At 26.3% G+C, this 26,791-nt stretch overlaps 1 protein-coding gene and 1 long non-coding RNA gene across 3 annotated transcripts in view; one reads left to right on the top strand and one right to left on the bottom strand.

Annotated features, from left to right (window-relative positions):
• The window catches only part of LOC126906416 (uncharacterized), a 177,185-nt gene that overhangs the window by 115,157 nt on the left and 35,237 nt on the right, over positions 1-26,791 (top strand). The window lies entirely within an intron of this gene.
• Positions 1,946-24,653, bottom strand: LOC126906400 (galactokinase-like). 2 transcript variants are annotated; one of them, XM_050687002.1, is made up of 9 exons: positions 24,449-24,653; positions 12,951-13,130; positions 9,193-9,388; positions 7,643-7,772; positions 7,426-7,551; positions 5,075-5,256; positions 4,853-5,009; positions 2,973-3,093; positions 1,946-2,348 (listed from the first exon to the last, which is right to left on the bottom strand). In XM_050687002.1, the coding sequence occupies exons 2-9, from the start codon at positions 13,119-13,121 to the stop codon at positions 2,232-2,234; spliced, it is 1,200 nt and encodes a 399-aa protein (XP_050542959.1). In that variant the 5' UTR covers positions 13,122-13,130; positions 24,449-24,653; the 3' UTR covers positions 1,946-2,231. The 2 variants fall into 2 exon arrangements, with proteins under 2 accessions (XP_050542959.1, XP_050542960.1); XM_050687003.1 differs by lacking the exon at positions 24,449-24,653 and adding an exon at positions 15,297-15,523.

Raw genomic sequence — 26,791 nt, 5'->3', positions numbered from 1 at the left:
TCTCTGCTACACTTATTCTCTGCTCTACTTTCTTATCAACCGCCCAACACTATGAACCATACATCATAGCTGGCCTCACAATTTCATACTAAATTTAAAAACTATAATTAGTATTTATTCATATATTATATTTTAAAATCAAAGAACTACTAATCAGGATATAATTAAAGAAATAAGAGTTCNAACTACTAATCAGGATATAATTAAATAATTAAGAGTTGATGTTGCTCTTAGAATATTCCACCAATTTCTCTAAAGGAAACACTATCTACAGATTTGCATCGAAGCGTTTCTTATGATAGTGATTTTAATCACTGTCAGATATCATCTATACTTGTCCCATCTATGCCTCGTCCACACTGTGCCTCGACCCCACTGTGCTACCGTTTTTTTTTGTTTATTTTAAAATACCTTAATTTATTAAATTTAATTTAATTTACTAAAGGGTTTGCCATAGAAATGAGTTCACCAATAAAAATAAAATTTACATGAATCTAACTTACGTTAATTATAAATTTATACGTATTTTGATAATTTCGCCTATTAAAAGTTAAGAAATAATTGTTTGAAAACTTGAAAATATGTATAAAAAGTAGAAATTTTTCAATTTTACTTTTGAAAATCTGCGTCTTTTAAATATATATTAAAATAAAACTAATACTATGTACTAGAAGTTCAAAAAAAAAAATTTGTACCCACGATCTATTTCTATGTACAAATGGCAGTCGAAGTAGAACAAAAAATAGGAGTTAATTTAGGAATAATCCACCAATTTCTTAAAATTAAACACTGATTTTAATCGCTATCAAATATCATCTATACTTGTCTCACGACTACACTGTGCTACCGTTTTTTGATATAAACTGGAGTTAGGTAAATTCATTAACATTTTTTAATCCTAAAATATGAATAGCAAAATAATTAAGTGTGGTAGTGTTATATTAATTTCCAGATTCATTATCAGATTCTATTGGGGAGGCATAATGATACTTTTGCCCCCCCCCTCACGTATTTTGACAAAGGGAGCAACTGCCCCCTTGCCCCCGGTTTAAGCACCACTGCATACATTACATTTATTGTTCGAGCCAGGCGATAAGGCGTGGTGGAGACACTGGTTCTTATCAGACGTTTTCCACCACCAACCTGTTGCGACGTCGAGTGTGACGGCGCCTGCTAAAAACCTTCATCCTATTTTTGCTGTGATCGGTTACACAACGTAAATTAAGTGCGGTCTTTGTGTTTTTTGCATGTTATAATTCTTCTCGTTTTATAACTAAAAATATCGGTAATCAAAAATATAGATTGTTCAACGGTCTAATATTTTGAAATTACGGTTTTGTTTCACACTATTGAGAATTAGCGTGTAATTAGCGAAGCTGATACGAGTTCCAACTGCCATTTGGAGTAATTTGGAAATATCGTATTGTAGCGACCTACCGAACATTTGATAGCGTCTTTGAATCAAACACGAGTTGAAGAGAATAATTAGCAAGTCGGATCGATTTACTTTTGTTTTTATAAATATTATGTAAAATTTGTTTTGGTAAAATATTATTTAAGTACGGGGACGCTTGCCTAGTTGAAATTAATGCATAATTTATTATATTATTAAATAGCTTGATATTAATAGCAAAAAAAGGTATTGTTTAATCTCTGGGTGAATGGCCGGCGGTAATTGTAACACTTATAAACCATAAAACTTGTAATCAGAATATAAATAATAAAATAAGAGATCATATAGCTTTTGGAATAATCCATTAATTTTTTAAAAATAAATATTATCTACAGGTTTGCATCGAAGCGTTTTTTTTTAGTGATTTTAATCACTATTAGATTAAATCTATATTTGACCCAACTATGCCACGTCCCCACTGTGCTGGGTTTTAATAAAAGTATCAATTTAAATTACAAATATTAACATGAAAATTAAATAAATTACTCACAATTTTCATAAATATAACTTTATTAAAATATAGTTGTAAATATTAATATGAATTAAACATATGAATGTTTAAACTACATAAATTGTATAAAACTTACACAATCTCAATCACATAAAAGGTTGAGCAATTTTTCAAAAAGCTTGATGAATAAAGCTATGATGTATTTAAACTAATTGCACTATATCATAGTGCAACAAAATTAATCCCTAACTATAAAAAGTTTGTGGGAAACGAGTAGATTATTTCGCCATAACCTTTAAATACAAAATAATATTAACAATAAATTATTTATAAAGATGTGAATATTTTTGCACCACATGATGGTGACACTACGTAAAATTTTGGATCCTGTTTATATTCTGAATTGATAATGTCAACAACCAAATCCACTATATTTCGCTCAACCTAATTAAAATTACAAAATAATAATAGTTAAAATAATTTGTATTACATATATTAGTTGTCCAACCAGAAATTTGTGTAGGGAGTCACCCCAACCAAAATTGCCAACTAATACGTGACATTCCATATTATTATAAAATAATGTCATAAGCAAAAAAAAATTAAATGCTAACATTACGATGTTACCACGAAACATAAAAAAATTGTTACTAAGATATTGGAAACTTTCAATGCACGGTGGGACGTTAATAATTAAAGTTTTCAATCAAGACTAATTAAAAAAAAATCTTTATATAATTTTTGGTAGTTTTTCTTCTTAAGAAAAACTTGACGATCAAAAAAATTAAAAAATTTCCTTTAATAAAAAAAAGATGAAGACTCAGAATTTTATAATGCAGGCTCGTTAAAATTTATGAAATAAAAACCTCTAGAAAAATTTGTAAAACGGTTTTTGTGTGCAGTTGCAAAAAGACGTAGTCCAATTTTTTTTTTTATAATTTTGTTTTTTTTTGTATCTAGTTGTAAGCTAATTTGTCAAGAAAAATTGAAATGACAAAATAATTTTTATTGTACACCTTTTTTTGCAATTGGATAACTCAATAAAAAATAATAATTATTTAATCTAACCAATGTAATAGTGCATCCACCAAATCCTCCTCCTGTCATACGAGAACCTAAAACACCGGGAACTTTTCTGGCTAGTTCAACTAATTGATCCAATTCTCGACAAGAAACCTCAAAATCATCCCTGTATACAAAACACATATTAGTATGTATTAGTATTATAAACTATATTTGTGTAAAGGTTAGTATAAATGCCACCTCAATGGATATCTTAAAAAGTTAAAACTATCAATTATAACTTCAAACTTCTCTAACAGAGTTTATTTTCATAACAATTGTGAGTATTAAATAAAATTCAAAATACTTATAAGTATTTAAAAATTAGATTATAGGTCACTTTGACATTATAAAAAAAAAGAATAGACAGAGTTTGAGGAGATATTAGCTATTACAATTAACACGGGAATATTATTATTATTTAATTTCAACTATTTATTGGATGGGTTTTGAAGGGGATAAATTTTATTTTGTCCTTGATTGAAAAATATTTTTTTATTAAATATACATGTTTTTTTTTTAAATTTTTATGAAGCTAATTTTATAACTAGGGGAATGTGTTCCTTTCATCCTACACTTTTTAAATTACGAAGTATTAAGTATATGTAAAGAAGTTGAAATATATTATTACATAAATTTTATTCATAGTTTCAAAATCTACGTTGTGATAGCAGGGCTGGATTTAGATTTTAAAAGGTCCGGGGTAAATTTTTAATCTAATTATCTAAAATCAAGTTGCTGGTGCAATTACTAATCTTAACCTCCCCTTTAAAAGATTAGCTTCCCCCAAAATAAATTATTTTTTGAAAATTATTTATAATTGTATTAAAATATTTGTTAGGATGGGAAAATTTAGTATATTAGTATATAGCAAATAATTTTTGTCCTCTACTATTCCAAACACAGAAAATATATAAAAAAGTTCAATATAAAAAGAAGTCCCAAAAAAATTTACTAACAAACTACACAGGACAACATTCTTTTGATTACAATTTTTATATGAGTTATATATGAAATAGCGATTTTGAATCTGGTTTCATGATGTTTTTTTATCACATCTAGTTTTTATGATAATTACCAAGTAATATTTAAGTGATAATTTCACAATAAAATCGTCATAAAAATTTATATTTTTTAACTTTATTATAATGATTTTATGATGTTTAATATGAGTTGTGCAAAATTTGACTATTCTATCATGTTTAAACTTTTCTTTATAATTATATTAACAATTAATAAGAACACAATTGTAGTACGTAAAATCTAAATACGTCATTTCATTTTTCATTAAATTTATATATAAATATATGATAGCAGTATAAAGATTGTATTATACTTAATTACTTTAAAATATAACAACACTAGAAAAGTATATAAAAAAACAATATTTGTTGCTAATTTTCTAGATTTTCTCGTATTATTGAATTAACAGCAATTTATTGCTTTATATTTACTCAAAATACATAAAATGATTATTTAAAAAAACATTGATCTTAATGAAATTTATATGAACAATACTAATAATAATAAAAACTGTATTTTTGGTTACACTACAATCGCGTGTAAAAATTATTATAAATTATTATTAAGTGGTAAATTAATATAAATAAATAAAATATGAATAAATGGTCATTGAATAATTTTTTCAGATAAAAAAGATAAATAGAAGTAAATGCAATAAGTAAACTGTTTTATTCTGTTAGTTACGTTTTTTTTTTTTGTAGGAGGTAGCAAAGTTATAATTTAAAATCACGTAATTTTTTTAATTAATTAATAAAGCTTTGCTCATAGCAAATTTTTTAACTTATGAAATAATTAATGTTTAGATCATACATGCTCAATTAAAAATAAAATAAAATAAAATTATTTGTCTCAAATTATATTACCTTAATGAATTATGACTTTCGTTCATAAGTTCACCAAATTTTTTATAATCTCCTTGTGATAATACATTGGCTGCTGTTTTTGTTCGTTCAATTTCAGTAATTACATGTTTAGCTCGTTTATAAATTACTAAATTGATTTTACCCTCATCACGAGCTCCTTAACAAATATAAAAAAGTGATTCTACAAATCTAAGTTTAAAAATATTAATTGGGATAACCTACTATTTAAATTGTCTAATGTAGCTGATCTAAGGCTAGTGACATTTAGTAAATCACTTGCTTCTTCACATTGAAACCTTCTTAGCTGATATTGGCCATCAGATAATTCATGATGTATATTTGAATTAGTAATTAAAAATAGGTAATTTGTATCAGTGAATGGAACTAGTTCGTGTTGTAGTGTTCTACAAATTGAAATTAAAAAACTAATTTTTACAATTTACAATGAAAGAATATCTGTATAATTCATTTATTAAAGGACATTGAGTCATGTTAACGAGTATAAATGCATATTATGAATCCCTTGGTTAAACATTTTGGAATTATGCTTGAGACTAAGGTTCCATAGTATCACAATAAAATTATTTACTTACATAGAAACATATATTGGTTTAGATTTATATACATTTCTGATTAATAACTAATTTCAGAGATGTACTCAAGAGTATTTTTCAAATAAAAACTCCTCTAGAACCTAAAATAATTACATGATTTGTCATATAACGACGAGGGAGTAAGAAAAAATTTTCTTATATAAGAAACTAACTCTGGAAGAAATCTTAGAAACCCTAATTAATCGTTTATTTAACATTAATTATAATTGATAGACATTCTATTGATATCAATTTAAAGGAACCGCTCATTGAGACCAAATTCAATTTTACCTTTAATGTTGTTTATTATGAGTATAGTAATATCTTAAAAAATTCATAGATACTCCTTACCATTCGGAGGTCCAGGGGATCGGTTTGTTCCCCGTTCACCATAGGCAATATTGCGAAGAGTTTCGCATTCACTCATTTATTTTCAAAAACCACACTGCAAGCTATTTAACTATTACAATAAAAAAAGAGGACCGCATGACAAGGTTATTAGTCAAGAGACACTGTAGCTCATCTTTACCCAGTAAAACGAAGACCTTAACAAGAGAGGCTTATAGAAACACGCCACTACTATTCTCTTTAGCCGTAAGTTAAGGTACACGGCACAGCACCACCTGGAATCTTGAAGTTACTTAGCAACAAAAATAAGACTCAAGCCAGGTTCAGAATGCAACCTTCTGTGTGTCAAGGACTATACACGCACATTGAACTAACGCAACACCACTGTATCCAAATAGCCTGAACCAAACCCAATTGAGTTCGTCATCTTGGCATGCAAAACCAGCTGCAGGGCTTCCAAGTTCTCCGATTTACCAGTGAAAGTCTAGACAACCTTGGACTGGTCGCAGTCGGCATAATTGTCTATCTGTCTACGCCTAAAGAGTTAAGAATCAAAGATCCTACTTCAAACAAGATTGCTGAGACCCTTAATCGGTTCAACCAGAATATTCAAATAGATATGAAGGCCCAATCTATGAGATAAACTTCTACTGTGAAGAGTTTATCCACAACTTATTAGCTCAAGTATCTTATCATTTTAGTAATCTACTAATACTAAATAAACAAACTGAACGTTTGTTTATCAATGTCTTCAATTTTTGTTATAAAATTTGTATTTATCATATTTTAATTCATCATTCTAAAGATAATTTTAAGGTGTTTTATTTGACATTTATAAATTTAGAGTTTAAACTAATTTTAAAATAATAATTCATCAATATCTTGTTAAAGAAAAACTCATTTAAAGTTATATAGAGTTGAATACTAATTTATCGACTTCGTATAATAACGATTTATAAGTAAATTTCAATACTGAAATTGTTCATATATTATGATTTGAACGTGTTGTATCGTATTAATTGTTCATTTTCTGTAACGAAATGTTTTGAATAAATCTATATTTATGATATTGCAATAATTTTTGCCAGTGAATGATAATTTAAATAAAAGAAAATTTTTTACTCTCCTTAAAATGGATGAACTTGTAAAATTAATGTCAATTTTGAATTCAGTGAAGTTAAACATTTATTTTGATATATAACACTAAAAAATAAATAAAATTAATACAATACCCCCCTAAAATAGGAATAATTAAAAAATTGTCAAATTTAAATTTACAGACCTAAAAAACGTAAATTTTTATATATGACGGTAAAATTTGACTAACATCGAAATTTAGGGGTCATATCTCTCCTTTTAGAGCAGGTTAAAAATTTATTATAAAATTTGAATTCAACGATCTCAAAAATTTATTTTACAATCAATTTTTTTTACCGTAGGCAAAACTTTGATTGTTATGTATTATATCCAGCTTAAATCATATTTGGGACCATTGTGAGGCGTAAAATTTTATATTTATCCTGAAATCTTTTTAAGGTAGCGTTCCAATAATTACACTATATTAAACAATAAACAATACTTATCGACTACTCAATTTTTAGTAATAAACCAAACTACTTGAAGGATACAAACTTGCAGTCTATGAGTAATGCATGGCCATCTACTCCCATCACGGAAATAAACTGGTCCATTATACCGCATGGTACTCCTGCAAACATGTGTTCAGCGTTTTGACACACCATAACTTTTTTAACTAACCTAAAAGAATTCGTAAATATTTTACTCAAGTAAATTCAAAAAATACTTTTTTTATCTATTTTATTTAATATTCAATAAATATTCTTATTACTGAGTTGTTTTATTTCCTGTAATAGCTTCAATGAATGAATAAGTAGCTACTTCTAGAGATGCACTACTAGACAATCCACCACCTAATGGCACACTCGATAAAATTACTGCGTCAAATCCTACTACTATACCTACATATAAAAGCACACTATAAACGTTTAATTTACAAATACTAATGCTATAACTGGCAAAAATCATAAATTTCAATTTTTTCTACTAATTTACTTAATTTAATTCCAATGCAAAATTATAAAAGTATTTATATTATCAAGATACTTTAGGTTTAATCTCTGTTAACTTAAATTCTCTAAATGCTGTATTAAGAATTATAGTACATATAGCCTACGTTTTTTTTTTTTTGTTTTATTAGTGTTTATGACCTTTATAATTTTTTTTTATAGATGAGATTAGTAAACTATTTAAACAAACATAAAGTATAAGTAAATATGAATTTATTGTATATTGCAGTGAAAAATTAATTTTAAAATTATATTATTAACAAAGATATTAAAACAAGAAAAATCCTCATACCATTGATATAATTAAAAATAATTTAGTAAATTGCTTTTCCTAAAAATATAAAATAATTGATTGTAGCACTAAGCCAATTAGTGATTAATGCTTATGAATAGCTTATCCTTACTCGTTCACTCTGCATCTATAAAACTATTAAAAGTCCTTATAAAATTATCAGTGTATGTCACAATTTTTACAAAAAAAAAATTTTTTTAATAAATTTATAAAATCATTTTTACTAAATCATGTAATATTTATTATATGTATGTATATATTTGATGAATAATTTTCCTAAAACATTAATATTGATATTAAACGTATGATGTGATGTGATTAAGAAGGGAAATCTAAAATTCAGGTTATACATTTTTTATTACTTTAATATTAATTTATTATAAAAAACAGGTAATTAAAAAAAATATCCAATAGAACAAATTGACACATGTTCATCCTTAAAACATAGATTAAGACACATTTAAGACTTATAATCTTAATTTTAGCATAAGCTCAGTCTTAAAACCTTATCTTTAATATAAGACAACTTAAATAATTTTATTTAAAGTCTAGAATCACAAATATTAATATTACTTTATCAGATCAATTTTTAAGTAAATTAGTCTTTTAATAAGAGTAATAAACTAATTTAAAATGAATGTTTCAACTACAGGCTATATATGGTAAATAATTAGTATTAAATACATTTATATCAAACCCTAAGTGTATTTTAATCTATATATAAAGTTTTATCACTCTAAATAATATATTAGTGAAATATGAGGGAAAAATGTAAAGAGTTTGTGACCAGTACCGGTTTTCCTACATCTCTGTATTTAATAATTTAACATTTTATAATATATCTTTAGAAAATTTGTTCTACGGAGTAATTAGTTATGCTTCTTATGTATTCACAATATACATAATTACTAAGGTAAGTGCTGAAAGCTTGTTAATGACATAAATACGATGCTTTAATAATTTAACAATGTAAGACACTTATTTAAATATATTAAATAGTACGTGCCTATGAGTACGCACTTTGGAAGCATGCAATCACTCCTTTGACATAGTTTGCCCATTTTGGTACACCTACTGACAAAGGTTTTATGGATGGAATTTTAAATTCGGCATAATTTGACTCCTTTGCACAGTCAATGTCTGAAGATGCTGTTACAACCCGACAAGTATCAGTGTCATTAGTTCTACCTAGCATGATTGTCACCATAGGTAATGCCTATAAAAATGAAAAAATATAAAATTATCAATAAAAGAAATATATTTAAACTTAACTTGATTTCAATACCGACCTTAAAAAAATTAATTCTACCATAAATTATAAATATACCATACATTATCGAGACAATTAGAATACAAGGGATATACTTAAACTTTTACAAAAATTGTATTAGGAGTATAGTCGGATTAAAAATTAATAGTTCTACCTAATGATAAAAATGTGTAGTACAAACATAAAGATCATTAACATTTTTTGTATGGTACTTTTTAAAAAACAAAAATTTAAAACTCAATTATCACGAATTTAAAATATTTCAAATGTAATAAAAGTTTTATTTAAAAAAAACGAAACAAAAGTTCTTTGTTTTGTTTAAAACCGTTTTTTTTTTTTTGACACATTTGATACGTATTTAAAACATGATTTAAATTTTTATTAAATATCTTTAATTTGTAAATATTCAAATTTTAAATACACTACATTTTTCTGAAAAATAGTAATATATTGTATTAATTTATTGTGTAGTAAAAATAATATAGATATCAGTTCTTTTGTAAGACGAAATATATTTAAGGTATTAAAGTATATATCAAAGGCTAGAGGTGTGGAGATTAGCTCTTAAAGAAGAGGGATTAAGAATAAGTAGGGGTAAGACAGAGTATATAGAATATGAGTTTGATCAAGGAGAACACGAGGAAGGTTAGATGAGGAGATCAGTGATAATAAGCAAGGAAATAAGTGCGGGTGGTTGAAGTAGGGAGAAGCGTCTGGTGTGTTATGCGATATAAAAAGTAGTTGGAGTAAAGGAGAGGAAAAAGAAAAATATTTATAAATTATTCAATAATATTTAGGCCCATCTCTTATCTCTTATGTAATATTGTGTTATCACTTATAATATGAATGTTATCTTTTGTACATGTATGTCACATATTATGAATAAAAAAACGTCAAATATTTTAAAATTATATTATATTTATAATAAACCCAGCCCAACTTTAATTATTCATTTAATGTTAATATTCATTATGAGCATTCCTTTTTGGGTAGCTAGACATGTTGCTAATGTCTTTGTTTTAATAAATATCGCGCTGGTAGACAACGCAAAAACGAAACTTACGAATATATTTTTTGTCTTGGTGATTATTGTACCGCATCCTATCAAAGCATCAGCAACGGAACACATTAAGCCACTACAATACGGTTTTAATAAGAATTTTACTTAGATATAAATATTTTTGAATCTTGTTTTGGCCAGGCTAGAGGAAGCTTTAAGAAATATTGATATCTATCTCTCAATAAAATATGCTCACTCAAAAAGGTACTTCTTCAACAAAAATGAAATAAGGGTACATTGTTAAAGTTTTATTTCTAATAAAAATTTAGTTTTAGAATATTTTGCGTATAAGAACCAGTCATAGATTTAGTGTAACTTATTATTTAAAATTGTTTTTCTAAACAGTCATATTGACTATACAAAGCGTGGTGCAAAACGCGTAAAACACAGTGTGAAATTCAGAATCAACGTTGGATTGTTTAAGATATCATTATGTTACATGGGATATAAGATATCTACAAGTTTTATTTATGCTTTCAAACCACAAACAAATATATTGAGTAATAAACCATAAAGATAGGTTATATAATTTTGTAAGGGATGTTTAACATAATTTATTCATATAATAAAAATTGATCACTTGTGGCTAGTTAATTAAGTAAAATTAAAACTATATTAAAAATATTATTAATTTAAAAAAACTAAAAAATATTAAAAATATTAAACTCAAAAGCCACAAAAAAATTAATGAAAAGTCGCGGATACGTATTTCGGAAACAATGTTACCATTATCAACGCTAAACACATACTGAACCAATATTTACCATCCCACAATTTTACCCCTTTTACATATTTATTAATTTCTCACCATTTTATTACTCCTCATTATTTTGGATGTTATACCCACTTTATTTTACTATTATTCTTTTTTTTTTTTTATTACACTTATAAAAATATTAATTTAAATAAATAAGCTTGTTTATGTAACAATAAATGATCAAACTAAAAAAATGACTTAGATATAAGTTATACTATTTTAATCATCATCCAACACTTTGTCGTACCCCTCCTCTTACCAAGGTCTAAAAATTTGCATAACTTTTAAAATACTGATTAAATAAGTTGGTACTCTTATAAAGGATAAAGAATATATCTAAAAAAAATGAACCACTTATAAATTGAGTAATAAATATTACTTAACGAAATATAAATTTTATTTAAAGAAAAACACAATAGCCAATAGTAAATTAATCATTCTATATATAATAAGAAAATCTAATAAATTAAAAAAAGATATTTATTTAAATAATTATAATTTTAAATTATTATTAACACACAAAACTTAATAATAGATACATAAAAAATAACTAAGTGATCATTAATTGATCTATTTGTAGAAATATATGACTAGTAATTTTTATCACATATCACACTTTTAACAAGTTTAAAAAAAGTAATTTAATTAATAAAATATGAAAAATAAAATTGTTTCACAAATATTGACCTAAGCTACCAATTAATAATTAATTGGTGGCTTAGGTCAATTTTTTCTTCTTTAATTATTAAAGAAGAAAAAAGTTGTATTATACATAGATAGAACATTACGCTTTAAATTTATATAACTTTGAAGGTGTTAGGATTTATTATTAATATTTAAAAATCGGCAGTTTTTACCTGAGACATAAAAATATTATCATAATGAAGAGAAATGTCCTAAAAAATTTAAATTATTATAAAACATTTGATATTAATCATTTTAGATTACACATAACATTGATATAACCTTTTGAAAATTAGACGGATCATTACGAAATTTTTACTAGCAAAATTTTAGACATCTAACTTACTAAAAATAAACTTTTTTTAGAAATACTAACATTAATCAATGAACTATGGAGGAGGTTAAATATCCTGTCAAATATTAATTTGATTAGTTAATCTTTAAGTAGTTTCTGGATATTGAAATCTATAACTTATTTGTAAAATCCAATTCAAAAAAGTAATCCATTTATACAAAGTTGATTATCAATATTTTTAACTACCATAATATATTATACCAAAATATAATATCTATAATTCTCAGATTATGTATTTGATAAACTACCATAAATACAAAAAATATAACATAGCGTATAGATTTAAGAACATATATTTTATTAAATCTGTGCGTAATTAGAACTCATTCAAAATAATTTTAATTGACATTTGTTCTATTTAAACAGTTGGCGCCTATAGACAAACAATTTACAAGTTTTAGTTGCACATATTTTCATATAATATTTTACAATGTTTGATAGCATCAAATAAACATGAAGTGCGTTTGTATGTAAAACATATTTTCTTTATGTAGACTATTATTTTGATAAGATAAATTTTAATAATAAGAACATTACAAAAACATCTATAAAGTAATTATTATTTCTTTAACCTTTTTTCATAATTTAAATAAAGGTTAATATTTACATCCTTAATTAACTGATAAAAAATTAATTAGTACATTTTACTTACCATAGGCAAAACGTAACCTTCATTGTAATCTGTGTGTTCTCCAATTAAATTAACACGACCTGGTCCAACTCCCATTTTGTCAGGTTTTTTACCACCAGGGAAATGTTTGTCAAAAAATTCAAATCCCTTTTTTATTAGTTCTTCCATGGTATCGGTTTGCGTTACCGACATTATAGTAAACTAAAATTTTAAAAAAGGTTCAAAACTGTAAATAGTGAATTTAAAAATGCAAAGCTAATAAGGCTTTTGATCTATAGTAGTTAGATCGTAAATAAGACCTAAACTTTGTAAGTCAACTGCTTATTTTGGCATAAAGTTTAACACTTTAAATAAATTATCGATCTTCTTTTTTTTCCTCACTTTTATACCAACTACTTGGGGTCGTCTTAAACTTCCATTTGACACGATCTCCCACATCATGTCATCTACGCATACATATCTTCATATCGCATTTAATAACATCCTTCCATTTCTTTTTGGTCTACTTCTACCTCTTTTTACTTCAACATTCATTGCAATAACTTTTCTCACAGCTTTCAATTCATTAATCATGTAATGATGATCAAAACATCTAAGTCGATTTTCTCTCATCTTATCCACGATAGACTCTACACCTATATTCCATCTTTTATGTTCGTACCTTATGCTATATACTCTATTCACTCCACTCATCCATCTAATCATTCTCATCTCCACTACACTCATTCTCTCCTCTATCTTCTTGTCAACCACCGAACACTCTGAACCATACATCATAGCTGATCTCAGTATAATCTTATAGAACTTACACCCAGAGAAAAACCTCGATCTATGTAATAAATTCATTGTTCAATTTGATAAATATATTATTACTATTGAATCTATGATAAATTTATCAATATAATTTTTTTTCTTGTCTTGAACAATAATTTTTTATAAGAATAATTATTTTGTTCGTATTAATAAAACATTATCATAAACCCTTGATAAAATTTTTTTATCAAAATTGATTGAGGTTTTTCTTTGGGTGTACCTTTCAGCCTCATTGGAATTTTTATATCGCATAACACACTAGACGCTTTTCTTCACTTCAACCACCCGCACTTATGTCGGCGCTTATTTTTACTGATCTCATTTCACCTACTTCGTGTTCTCCTCCCATACATATTTCTCATTAATTAAATCTACCAGTCCCTCGTTCCATGAGATATCCTCTAATGTCTCTCTTAGATACTCATCATTCAGTAATTTTTAAAAATACTCTTTCATTTATTTTTCACATCATCATTACCACTCGATAGTACCCTCTTACCAACACTTTTTTTATACATCTTACAAAGTGATAATCATTAGACTACTACGACTACTACTACTACTACTTTACTTTTTATCTCCTCATTTATTATTATCTTTATATCTCATTTGTATTAGTCTTACCTGAGTATATTATTTTATCACTTTCACCTATGTCTCTTGCTTTCTATCCCTTCCTGCACACAATAAATATTGACTTATTTTCAGTTCAATATTTCTACTAACTCTCTACTTCTACCAGTTAGTGTAGATAAATTATTGATCTTAAATTATTGAATTACATTAAATAAGTTATCGATATAAAATCATTTATTTAATCGGCAGTATTTTGTAACGATTTTCAAATAGCAGATATTTTAGCATAAAGTCTAATTGCCTGAAAATTTTACCACAGATCAGATTTTTAAAATAAAGAATTCACAGAATAACATTTTTATAAATTTCTTAAAAAATACTAATGGTTATTTTTCTTAAATAATTATTTTCTAAAATATTTTTTTAATGTTTTAAAAAATATGTACTAGAATATCGAATTTTGTAGTTAAATTTTAAAATTGGATCATGCATTATTTTACAAAATAAGCAATTATAAAGTATACATATCTGGAGTGATTATTCAAACTAATTTATCAGCACTAATCTTATTGCAAGAAAATTTAAAGGATTGATCATATAAAATTATTAAAAATTATCAAATAACATGATTACATAACATTGATAAATTCAATTATAGTTGAACTAAAGTGACCTTCTCTGTATATAGGGAAGGTCATAAGAGTTATTTTAACAAAATTTTGAAAGTTTGACTTAATTTCTTCCCTTTTTATAAAAAATTTTAAGTATAAATATTTTAAATATAATATTCTTAATAAATTTACAAGTAATTATCGTCATTTTTAGAGAGGCTGTGACAGAATAAAATTCCCTTTTATACTATTCATATTGTGCATACGCTCTCACTCTAACGTCCCGGATCTTAAGTATACTTAATATAAATGAAATATATATATATACATTTTAAAAATTAAATAAATTTAAAATACTAGTCCTTACAGATGGAATTCGAAAACTTTAGAAGGTCAAACATTCTAATTCATCCCTTTTAGCTTCGATGCGAAACTGAGAAGGTATTGATTTTACTATGATGTGTTTTATTTTTGTATCTGTTACCACTTTTTCTCAGCTCTCACCAAACGGATTTCTTTCAACGATACGTCAAAAAATCCCAAATCGTATCTAGTCGAAGACATTAACCTCAAAAATTGACAAAAATTTTCTTCGTTCCCCGTAAATGGGAGAAACCTTCAAAAAAATTTCAAATTTAAAAATCGCTAATTTTCGAAATTTTTTCAATTTTTTTTACTAAAAACTGCCGTAACTTTTTCAAAAATGAACATATCAATATAATTTTTTTTTTTTTTTGATGCTTGATGTCTTTATTTATCATTTGGTATATATTTTTTGTAAATCTGACACTTAACTTGCCCACAGGGGGGGATTTAAAATGACAATTTTTTTACAAAAAATTAACTTTTTTAACTTAACTTTTGAAAATGTTCCGGAAGGTTTGACACTTTTATATATATCTTAAATTAAAGCTAATGTAATGTACTTTATTATGAAAAAAAAATTTGACCTCTGGACTTGTCTTCATGATAAAAACGGCTACCGAATGCTATTATAGTGTGAAATTTCTCGATTTTATATTTTACATTTTTTACTATAAAATGCTATAACTTTTTAAAAAATCTATGGATCAATACAATTTTTTCATGAGAATCTATATACATCATTCATTCGACATACTTTTTTTTAAATCAGACTATTTCCCTATATACGGGGGGGGGTCAAATCTGAAAAATGCATATAGAAAGTAGAACTTTTTCAACTTAACTTTTGAAAGTGTTCCGGAATGTCTGACACTTTTATATATATCTTAAATTAAAGCTAATGTAATTTACTTTATTATGCAAAAAAAAACCGGTAGCATTTTTATTAAATTAAATATGACACTTTTATTAAATTAAATCTAATGTAATGTACGTTATTATGGAAAATAAAAACGGTAGCACAGTGGGGTCACGGCACAGTATGGACGTGGCATATTTGGGACAAGTATAGATGATATCTGTCAGTGATTAAAATCACTATCATAAGAAAAGCTTCCATGCAAATCTGTAGATAGTGTTTAATTAAAAAAAAAAAATTTGTTAATATAGCATATTTTTGAACATGGTAGCCATTTGCACATAGAAGATAAGATGTCGGGACAAATTTTTTTTTTTTCATTTGATAGTATATAACATAACCTTTGATTTGATATATGTTTAAAGGACGCAGTATTTCCGGAACATTTTCAAAAGTTCAGTTGAAAAAGATCTATGTTTTTTATAATATTTCAAGTTTTGAACGCCCCCTATATAAAGGGAAATTGTCCAATTTTAATAAAAAGTATGTCAAATGAAAGATGTACTTATAATGTATTTAGAAAAAAAACATTTGTGCTAATAATTACATTTTTCGAAAAGTTATAGCACTTTTAAGTTGAAAATTTAAAATCAAAAATTTTTAGACAAAAATAGTGTCTTTAGCTTCAATGCGAAGCTGAAAAGGTATTGGTTTTACTAAGATGTGTGTTTTTTTTTTTTTTGTGTCTGTTACCACTTTTTCTCAGCTCTCACCGAACCGATTTCTTTCAATGATACGTCAAAAGATCACAAATCGTATCTAGTCGAAGACATTACCCTTAAAAATTGAAAAAAATTCCCTCGTTCCCCGTAAAAGGGGGNCTTTCAATGATACGTCAAAAGATCACAAATCGTATTTAAACTTTTTTAAAAATAACCAAATCAATATGACTTTTTTTTATATAGATGCATGATATCATTACCTTTCATTTGGTATATTTTTTTTTTATATGTGACACTTTACTTGCCCGCGGGGGGGGATTTAAAATGACAACTTTTTCACAAAAAATTAATTTTTTCAGCTTGATTTTTGAAAATGTTCCGGAAGGTCTGACACTTTTATATATATCTTAAATTAAAGCTAATGCAATATACTTTATCATGAAAAAAAAAAATTTCGGACTTTATTTTATCTTCACAGTGAAAATGACTACCAAATGCTATTTTTGAGTGAAAATTTTCGATTTTGTATTTTACATTTTTAATTTTATTATGCTATAACTTATTGAAAAGTGTATTGATCAATATAATTTTTTTATGGGAAATACTATTTTTTAATAATCCTTTTTTCATTCGACATACTTTATCTTAATCAGGATATTAATAAGGAACTAGCAGTTTATGAAGCTTTTGGAATAATCCACCAATTTTTTAAAATTAAACACTATCTAAAGATTTGCATCGAAGCGTTTTTTTTTNAATGTATGAGATCAATATAATTTTTCATGAGAAGTAGTATTTATATACATATTTCATTCGACATACTGTTTTTTTAAATCGGACCATTTCCCTATATTTGAGGGGGGTTCAAAACATAAAAATGCATATAGAAAGTAGAACTTTTTCAACGTAACTTTTGAAAGTGTTCCGGNATTTTTTTAATTTAACTTTTGAAAGTGTTCCGGAATGTCTGACACTTTTATATATATCTTAAATTAAAGCTAATGTAATTTACTTTATTATGGTAAAAAAAAATTTCGGACTTTATTTTATCTTCATGGTGAAAACAGACATTAAACTTAATAAAAAAAATACGATTTTTGTAAAAAAATTCTTTTTTATATTTTTAACTTTATAATGCTATAACTTCTCGAAAGATGTATGGATCAATATAATTCTTTTTTTTGTAGATGCATGATGTCTTTACCTATCATTTGGTATATTTTTTTTATAAATCTGACTTTTTACCTGCCTACAGGGGGGGATTCAAAATGACAACTTTTTCACAAAAAATTGACTTTTTCAACTTAAATTTTGAAAGTGTTCCGGAAGGTCTGACACTTTTATATATATCTTAAATTAAAGCTAATGTAATATGCTTTATTATGAAAAAAAAAAATTTCGGACTTTATTTTATCTTCAAGGTGAAAATGGCTACCAAATGCTATTATTGTGTGAAAATTCTCAATTTTATTTTTTACATTTTTAATTTTATAATGCTATAACTTATTGAAAAGTGTATTGATCAATATAATTTTTTTATGGGAAATACTATTTTTTAATAATCCTTTTTTCATTCGACATACTTTATCTTAATCAGGATATTAATAAGGAACTAGCAGTTTATGAAGCTTTTGGAATAATCCACCAATTTTTTAAAATTAAACACTATGGATCAATATAATTTTTCATGAGAAGTAGTATTTATATACATATTTCATTCGACATACTGTTTTTTTAAATCGGACCATTTCCCTATATTTGAGGGGGGTTCAAATCTAAAAAATGCATGTAGAAAGTAGAACTTTTTCAATTTAACTTTTGAAAGTGTTCCGGAATGTCTGACACTTTTATATATATCTTAAATTAAAGCTAATGTAATTTACTTTATTATGCAAAAAAAAAACGGTAGCACAGTGGGGTCGAGGTACAGTGTGGATGAGGCATATTTGGGACAAGTATAGGTGATATCTGTCAGTGATTAAAATCACTATCATAAGAAAAGCTTCGATGCAAATCTGTAGATAATGTTTAATTTTAAGAGATTGGTAGATTATTTCAAAAGCAACCATTACTCTTATTCCCTTAATTTTATCCCGATTTATAATTATAATATATGAATACATAATAATTATAGTAATTAAATTTAGTATACAATTGATATTCAATAATATAATATTGTAATTTTTACGGAAATATTATAAAAATAAAAGAGTTATATTCATATACTTTTAACGCGTATAAAAATTTAAAAGGATTGATGCAATACTTTTTAATAAAAAACTTTTGTTACTTATGAATAAATACACTGGACTATAAGGAACTTTCATCAGAAGCAAAAATATACTTCTCTAAATCAACTTTCGCGCTGTTTTCAAATCTGCAATAAGACTTTTTCTATCACTTCTAATTTTTTATATTATTACTAATTACATATAAAAAAATAATCAAAAGAATAAAAAAATTTGTTTTCAAATTATTACTGATTTTGATTCTTATTATATTAAAAATAATCAGTCCAAAATTTCATTTTTAACCTATTTTTTTGGTCCTAACGTAATGTTGAAAAAAGTAGGTCAAGTTAGAGCAGAGAAAATAAATCATAGTCACAAAATAATATCTTCTCAGCTTTGCATCGAAGCTAAAACTTAAAATAAAGTAAAATAATTTTAATATGAATAAAAAATTTCTACTCGCGAGTGGCTCTACAGTGATGGGATCCTTGATCTTTATTCAAGTTATTGAATTTAAATGAGATAAAAATCAAAGCAGTTGAAAATTTATTCCAACTTAAAAAGAATTTAGAAAAAATGCAAAAAATTCATTGCCATAAGCGGGTTGGAATCTTGTACCTAAAGCGCTTAAAACTCAAGTTTTACAGACCTGGCAACCGTACGTCGCTAGTTCAAATTTCAAAGTTATTTTTCTCAATTTCAAAAAGCAAAAAAATTTAAATAAGTTTAACTTTCTTTGCTGTATCAATTTTTTATTTATATAATATTAATGAAAATCTGTACTCTGCTTGTCAGGTATTTTAAAATAAAATAAAATACAAAACCCAGAATTTTAACACAAAAATAGCATATTTTTGAATATGGTAGTCATTTTTACCATGTAGACAAATCCAGAGGTAAATTTTTTTTTTTTTCAAATTAAAGTATATTACATAAGCTTTAATTTAAGATCCATATAAAAGTGACAGTATTTCTGGAACATTTTAAAAATTAAATTGAAAATGTCCAAGTTTCAATACGCATGTTCAAAGTTTTGACCCCCCCCCCCTTTATATAAAGGGATATGATCCGATTTACAAAAAAAGCGTGTCAGATGAAAGGGGTATATAAAAATTATCTATAAAAAAATAATATTGATCCATACATTTTTCCAAAAGTTATAGCAATATAAATTTATTAATATAAAATCGACAATTTTTTCACGGAAATCGTACGTTTTTCTTTAATTTTTATGTCCGTTTTCACCACGAAGATAAGACTAGAGGTCAAAATTTTTTTTTTAATTATATAGTACATGACATAACCTTTGATTTGATATATGTTTAAAGGACACAGTATTTCCGGAACATTTTCAAAAATTAAGTTGAAAAAGTTAGTTTTTGTAAAAAAGTTGCTAGTTTAAATCCCTCTCAGAGATCAGGTTAAGTGTTAAATTTTCAAAAAAACGATATCAAATAAAAGAGAAATATCCAAGGTTTTAGTATAATAAAAAATTATGTTGATTTTTGAAAAAGTTTTAAGAAAAAAAAGTGAAAAAAATGACAAAATTTACCGATTTAAAAAATTTTAATTTTTTTGAGATCTCCCCCATTTGCGGAAAATTTTTCAATATTTAATGGTAATGTCTTCAACTAGATACAATTTGTGATCTTTTGACGTATTATTGAAAGAGATCGGTCCAGTGAGAGCTGAGAAAAAGTGGCAACAGACATAAAAAAAAAAAAAAACACATCATGGTAAAATTAATATCTTCTCAGCTTTGCATCGATGCTAATAATATAACCAAAAATCATTTAAACAGTAACATTTTACCAAATAATTTTGAATATTATAGATTGTTAGTATAACATTTTCAAGAAATTAATAAAAACAAAGTAAAATTATTTATTTTTTAGTTGGCACATACTATCATATCATACATAATTCGGAAATATATACTTTAAAAACATTAGACATTAACCGTTGATAAACAAAATCATATATTGCTGTTATAACAGTAATATTAAAATTTGACGTCTGGGGTCACTTTTAAATATTACTGCTATAACAGTGGTATAAAAACTATTCTAAAAATGTCATTACTGATATAGCAGTAATATTTTCAATGATTTTTTATGAAGGAGGAAGTTCTTCTGACAAAGGAAATAGCAGATCATGTAAACACTATCTAAAGATTTGCATCGAAGCTTTTTTTTTTGTAGTAATTTTAATCACTGTCAGATATCATTATACTTGATCCAACTATGCCACGTCACCACTGTGCCGCGACCACCCTTTGCTGGGTTTTTAAAAATATAAGAATAAATACATGTAATTTTCATAACTTTTTGTGTGCTATGGCAAGGTAATTGAATTTATCTTTGTGAAATCAATTTTTATAGAACATATTTTGAGATATAAATACCTAGAACTATTTACTTTTCTTTATTTTATGTGAAATATTTTTGTAGAAATACTTGTAATCATTAACAATCAATATTAAAAAATAAATTAATGATTATTAAGGAATGACTACTTAATGTTTTAACATGATAAATAAGAATGAAAAAATACATCGCATTTCAACACATTAAACTCAATAATAAAATTTAAATTAATTCACAAAAATTAAAAAAATTTCTTATTAAAAATAATTATTATGAAAAAATTAATGTACATTGTTTTATCGTTTAGGTTTGAAATAGGTCATACCTGAAAAGAACCCCAAAATTTGTGTACCCTGGAATTGCATTACCTCAGGACGGCCCAAGCCGTCTCTATAATTCACACCACTACGTTGTGAATCAGTCCGTAATTAATTAAGAGCTGATTCGCAACGTTGTGTGGTCCTCTCCTGTTAGCCAGATCCCAGAGTGGGAACCGTTAGAGAGGATTGGCAAAATAACTCACAAAACACAAATAACACATAGACAAGAACCTAAGGCACCAGCCTAAATCAGCGCCTGAGCCGAGCGGCGTAGCTACTTCTGTTTCAGGCGTTCTGCTTCCTTCTTCTTTTTTAAGACGGATTCGGCGAACGCCTGAACGAGCCTCCACGCCTCCCGGCTCCCCAACATCAAGTCCATTATGGATCCGACTCGGAACGCGGACCCAATTCGCGACTCTAAAAAGTCCCACTCCTGGGCTCATGCCTCGCACCGGAACGTGTGATGGTAGCAGAACGCGGAACATCGCGTCATACGCGATGTTCCACAGCAGAGGTCTAAGAACCTAGACGGCCGTTACGGCCATTACGGCCGTTACGGCCATTACGGCCGTTACGGGTCTGACTATCGGACCCACGGCGCTTTCGTAGTAGGTGACCCGATCATTAAAGTACGATCGAATCATCCGTCCATGGTACGGAAGCATCCGAAAGGCGTCCAGTGCTCCGAGGATATGTGATCATCGCACGGAGTTGAATGCGTTTCGGATGTCCAGGCTCACTGCCTCTCTGAAGCCCTGCTCGGTTTTGGCCCTAAGGACCAAGTCTCTGAGAGGGAGATCGCGCCGTCCGTGGACCTTCCCCCTAAAACCAAACTGCCCCTCGACCAGTCCACAGACGTCGGCCAACATTTTTTACCCTCCTACAAAAGTGCATTCATACATATCTTCTATTACATTAATATAGGTTTTTTGGAACCTTTTTTTTTTCATCAAAAACCATTTTAAGACATTTTCAGCAATCTGTTATACACCTTCTCCAAATCTATGAACACTATACAATTTTATATCTCTCCCCTATTACTCTTATTTTCTCAACAAAGTTTTTTGCACACAACAAATACTATCTTCCTCTTCAAATTTTTAGTAGCACTCTATTTCTACTATTTAATGTTCCGTCGTTTCACGTACTTATTCTTACTTTATACCAATCTACCGTACCAAGAAATCAGTTTACCTAATGTTTACACTGGTCATCGACCTCATTTGTCACCTCTCACGACAAGCAGATAGGCCGTGAAAGTATTCTAATCCCCTTCCATTGGGAAACATTTGGGGAAAACATACTTTTATTAAATTTGGATAAATGTTATAACTAACATAAAACATATTTTTAAATTTTATAAGAAAAATATACAAATTGTTAAAAAATATCATCATTTAATTTTTAAAACTCAAAAGGAGGGTGATCAATGGAACTTAAGTACTTTGTTATCTGAAAGTTCTTATAATGCTCTCAACAAATTAATCTATTTAATCTCCCTCCTAAAATTCATACGATATCCCAAATTTATTGAAAATCTTATTTTAGAAGAATTATGAGCAAGAAATAAAAGTCATAAAAAAATATATTACAATTTTTTTATTTGAATTAAAAATAATTGTTTCGTCCGCTAAAATTTTTTTATATACACACTTATTACACCAATAATTAAGACCTTTAATCAATTAATAAATCTATTACATAATAATTCATTTACTAAAACATTATTAGAACTTTATTATTAATATTAATAACTATTTGGAATAATCAGAATATACATTTTACTTCTCTTCTCCACATACCGTAAGAAATCTGTATATTACTTAGTGGAGACAGGTCAAAATTATTAAAAATTTAGAAACATATGTTTTTGGTTTTTAGAATTCTTCTAGGAATAGTTTTTTAGCTGAACATTTATTAACACATAGTCACTACATTAATTCATTGTATTGGGCTTAACTTTATCAAATTATTTCTTGAAAATGATTAATTTATTTTTTAACGTTGACTATTAATAATTTAAGAGTTTTTATATAAAAATATTTTACATAAAATAAAGAAAAGTAAATAATTCTAGGTAATTATACCACAAAACATAATCTAACTAAAATATTTTTGGTTTTTTAAGAAAAATTGATTTTATATTGATATTACGTTTTTTAAATTAAGATTATAGAGCTACCCTTATAGAAGAAGGACCTATCTTTTAAGAGACCTCAGAGGCTCATATTGGTCTTTGTTTTAATGCATACTCCAATAAATATTGGGTAAAATAAGAGTATAAATTTTAATAACCAGTTGCTGACTGTAAACAAGTCCTAATCAGCTAACAAATGTTCACATAATTACAAAAAAAAGGTATGTATATATATATTAATAATAAAATTTAATAAAGAATTTTATACATTGATAGTATTAATTTATAAAACTAATATATTTAAATTATTAAATGTTAAGTTAACAATATTAAAATATCTTAATAACAGTTACATTAAATTTAATACATCCTATAATATATCAATTTTATTTTCAATCTTCAGTGTAAATATAAACACATATTAAGTTAAATAAAATATTAGAATCAGAAATATTCGATTCCATTTTTTGTATTATATAACAAAAAACATCTTATTAGTTAAAATTAATATTATTACTTACTTAATTTTAAATTTTTTCTAATGTTTTAATACTAGCCGAAAATAGAATTCGAATTACACACGGATCACCGACAAACCACGCACTAGCGTGTATAAAACGTACTAAATAACGTCAACTGTTATAATAAAACATATTGCCGAACGATGGAAAAAAACTTTTCTATTCTACTGGCCTACACTTCCCCTACTCTATTACTACTACGCCTGTCAAACCTACTGATAATTTTATGCGATTATTATGTTTGCCCCACACGTGCATTTACACATGCCTACAAGAAACTACTAATCTGCTCAGCCAAATGAGTTGAGTAGAATAACAACAGTGATATCTTCTCAGACAATTATCTCATATTTACAGGAATTCAATAAATTTAAAGCCATTACGAAATCCCTCAAACGGTGTCGATAATATTCATAGGAAGAGTAATTGACAAAATATAAGCGCTATAGATATGATGTATATTTAATAGGCAATGGGTGAATTGAAATTATAAAAGTAATGTACATTCTTCGATTTATACCAGATATCATGTGGTATTTGAAAATAGAAGTATAGGAATATACTTAGTTTATTTAATATGTTAATATTATATATGTTTTAATATTAAAAAACGTATATTTAATATGTTTTTCATAAATAAAATATAAATTTTATTTATTCTTTTTATACAATTGTGTTACCTTTGTGTTTTGGTACACCTACGGAGCCACGGAAATAAATTATTATCTAGCGGATGTTTATGCATAGAAAAAATACAAATAATTATTACTACCTAACATACAAATTACATTCAACGTGTCAATTCTAATACAAATATTAGTTAATATTTTGATTTTGTACTTTTGTACGTATTAATTTAAAAAATGGCTAATTTAAAAGCAGATGTTTTACAAATATTTAATAATTCATCATTGTTGGGTCAGAATCAGTTTTACAGCTACAGAAATGTTCATTACGTATTTTACATTTAAGTGATGAAAATCAAAGATACATATTTTAGAAATTTACTCTTGAATAACGAATGACAACGTGTCCCTAGCCCCTTTAAAGCCTATATAAATGTATTAATAAATACAACTCAGAAAATAAAGACTACATCAATAGATGCATTAAAATTGCTAAACTGTAACTACCTCACTTAATCATATTAAACGTTTATATTTAATATAACATTACATAATACATAAAATATCTTTATTACGTATAGCAGATGTATATTAATTATGTACAGCATGCTTATAAACAAAAAAAACTCCTTAAAAAAATCAAATTTATATCAACAACAATATTTTCTTAAATTAACAGAATTTTTATTATTAATTACACTATATTTTTGTTTATATGATGAAATTTTTATTTTTCTACAAAACTAATAGTTAAATTAACAAATAATTCATTTAAAAAAAAGTTTATTAGACATTAATTATTAGTGTATTTGTTGATTTCATAGACGGATTTTTTTAGTGTAACCTTTCTGTATCTACATCTGATATCGTATCTTTGTATTAAATTGATTACATAAATTGTGGACAATTTAATATCTTTTCTAATTAATAATTTGAAAAAAACAAACATTTTTTTTTCCTAAAAAATGAACCCCTTTATAAAAAAAATTCTAGATTTATACCTGTAAATGATATTGATTGTTTAATGCACAAAAGTTGTAAATGCATTTAAAAGAATTTTTTCAGGATATTAATTTAAAAATGTTCATTGTCATGGGAGATAAATTATCTTTTATCTATTTAACATTAAATCGAGGGTCTAGAATTAAAGACGCTTATTAACAAACATTTGAATTTTTCAATTATTAGTCTATTCAAACCAAATTATATAATATTTTTTAATATGAAAATGGTGTACCAATAATTATATTGAAAAGAATATTTTTTTAAGAAGAAATACATTTTTTAGGTTAAATAGAAAATTTAATTTTGTTTTCATAAAGGTAATGAATGTGTTGATAAGCTTCTTTAATCCTAAGCCCGCCAAATTGAAATTCAAAATTTTATAATACTATAATATTATAGAATTTTAAAATAGTTATTATTTGTGTAAACGAAATCGCTAGGATTTCCTAATTTATTCCATACCTTAATCCATTTAAACAAAAATGTTATTTAATTTTTTTGTACGTTTGGCTGTCGATATTTAGCTAAGGGGGTCTAAGTCCTTTTTCAATGTACCATAATATTTACTTCTTTAATAAAGTGATAAGCAAAAATAAAAAGGTCAAAATTTTAAGTTTATTGGACATTTTTCGGACTATGTTCCTTCTTCCCCTATTAAGAAATCCAGATTACAACAAATTAATAAAATAAGAGCGTGTACATGAAAGCTTTG

This window comes from Daktulosphaira vitifoliae, unplaced genomic scaffold (assembly GCF_025091365.1).
Source record: "Daktulosphaira vitifoliae isolate Bord-2020 unplaced genomic scaffold, ASM2509136v1 Scaffold_4, whole genome shotgun sequence".
Taxonomy (NCBI): domain Eukaryota; kingdom Metazoa; phylum Arthropoda; class Insecta; order Hemiptera; family Phylloxeridae; genus Daktulosphaira; species Daktulosphaira vitifoliae.
This window is presented reverse-complemented; position numbering and strand designations above follow the sequence as displayed.

Coding starts and splice junctions, on each gene's coding strand:
- LOC126906400 (XM_050687002.1), bottom strand. CDS start 13,121: ATGTCGGTAACGCAAACCGATACCATGGAAGAACTAATAAAAAAGGGA. Junction 7,773..9,192: donor AGTGATTGCATGCTTCCAAA/GTGCGTACTCAT, acceptor TTTTATATGTAG/GTATAGTAGTAGGATTTGAC. Junction 5,010..5,074: donor TACATTAGACAATTTAAATA/GTAGGTTATCCC, acceptor ATATTTGTTAAG/GAGCTCGTGATGAGGGTAAA.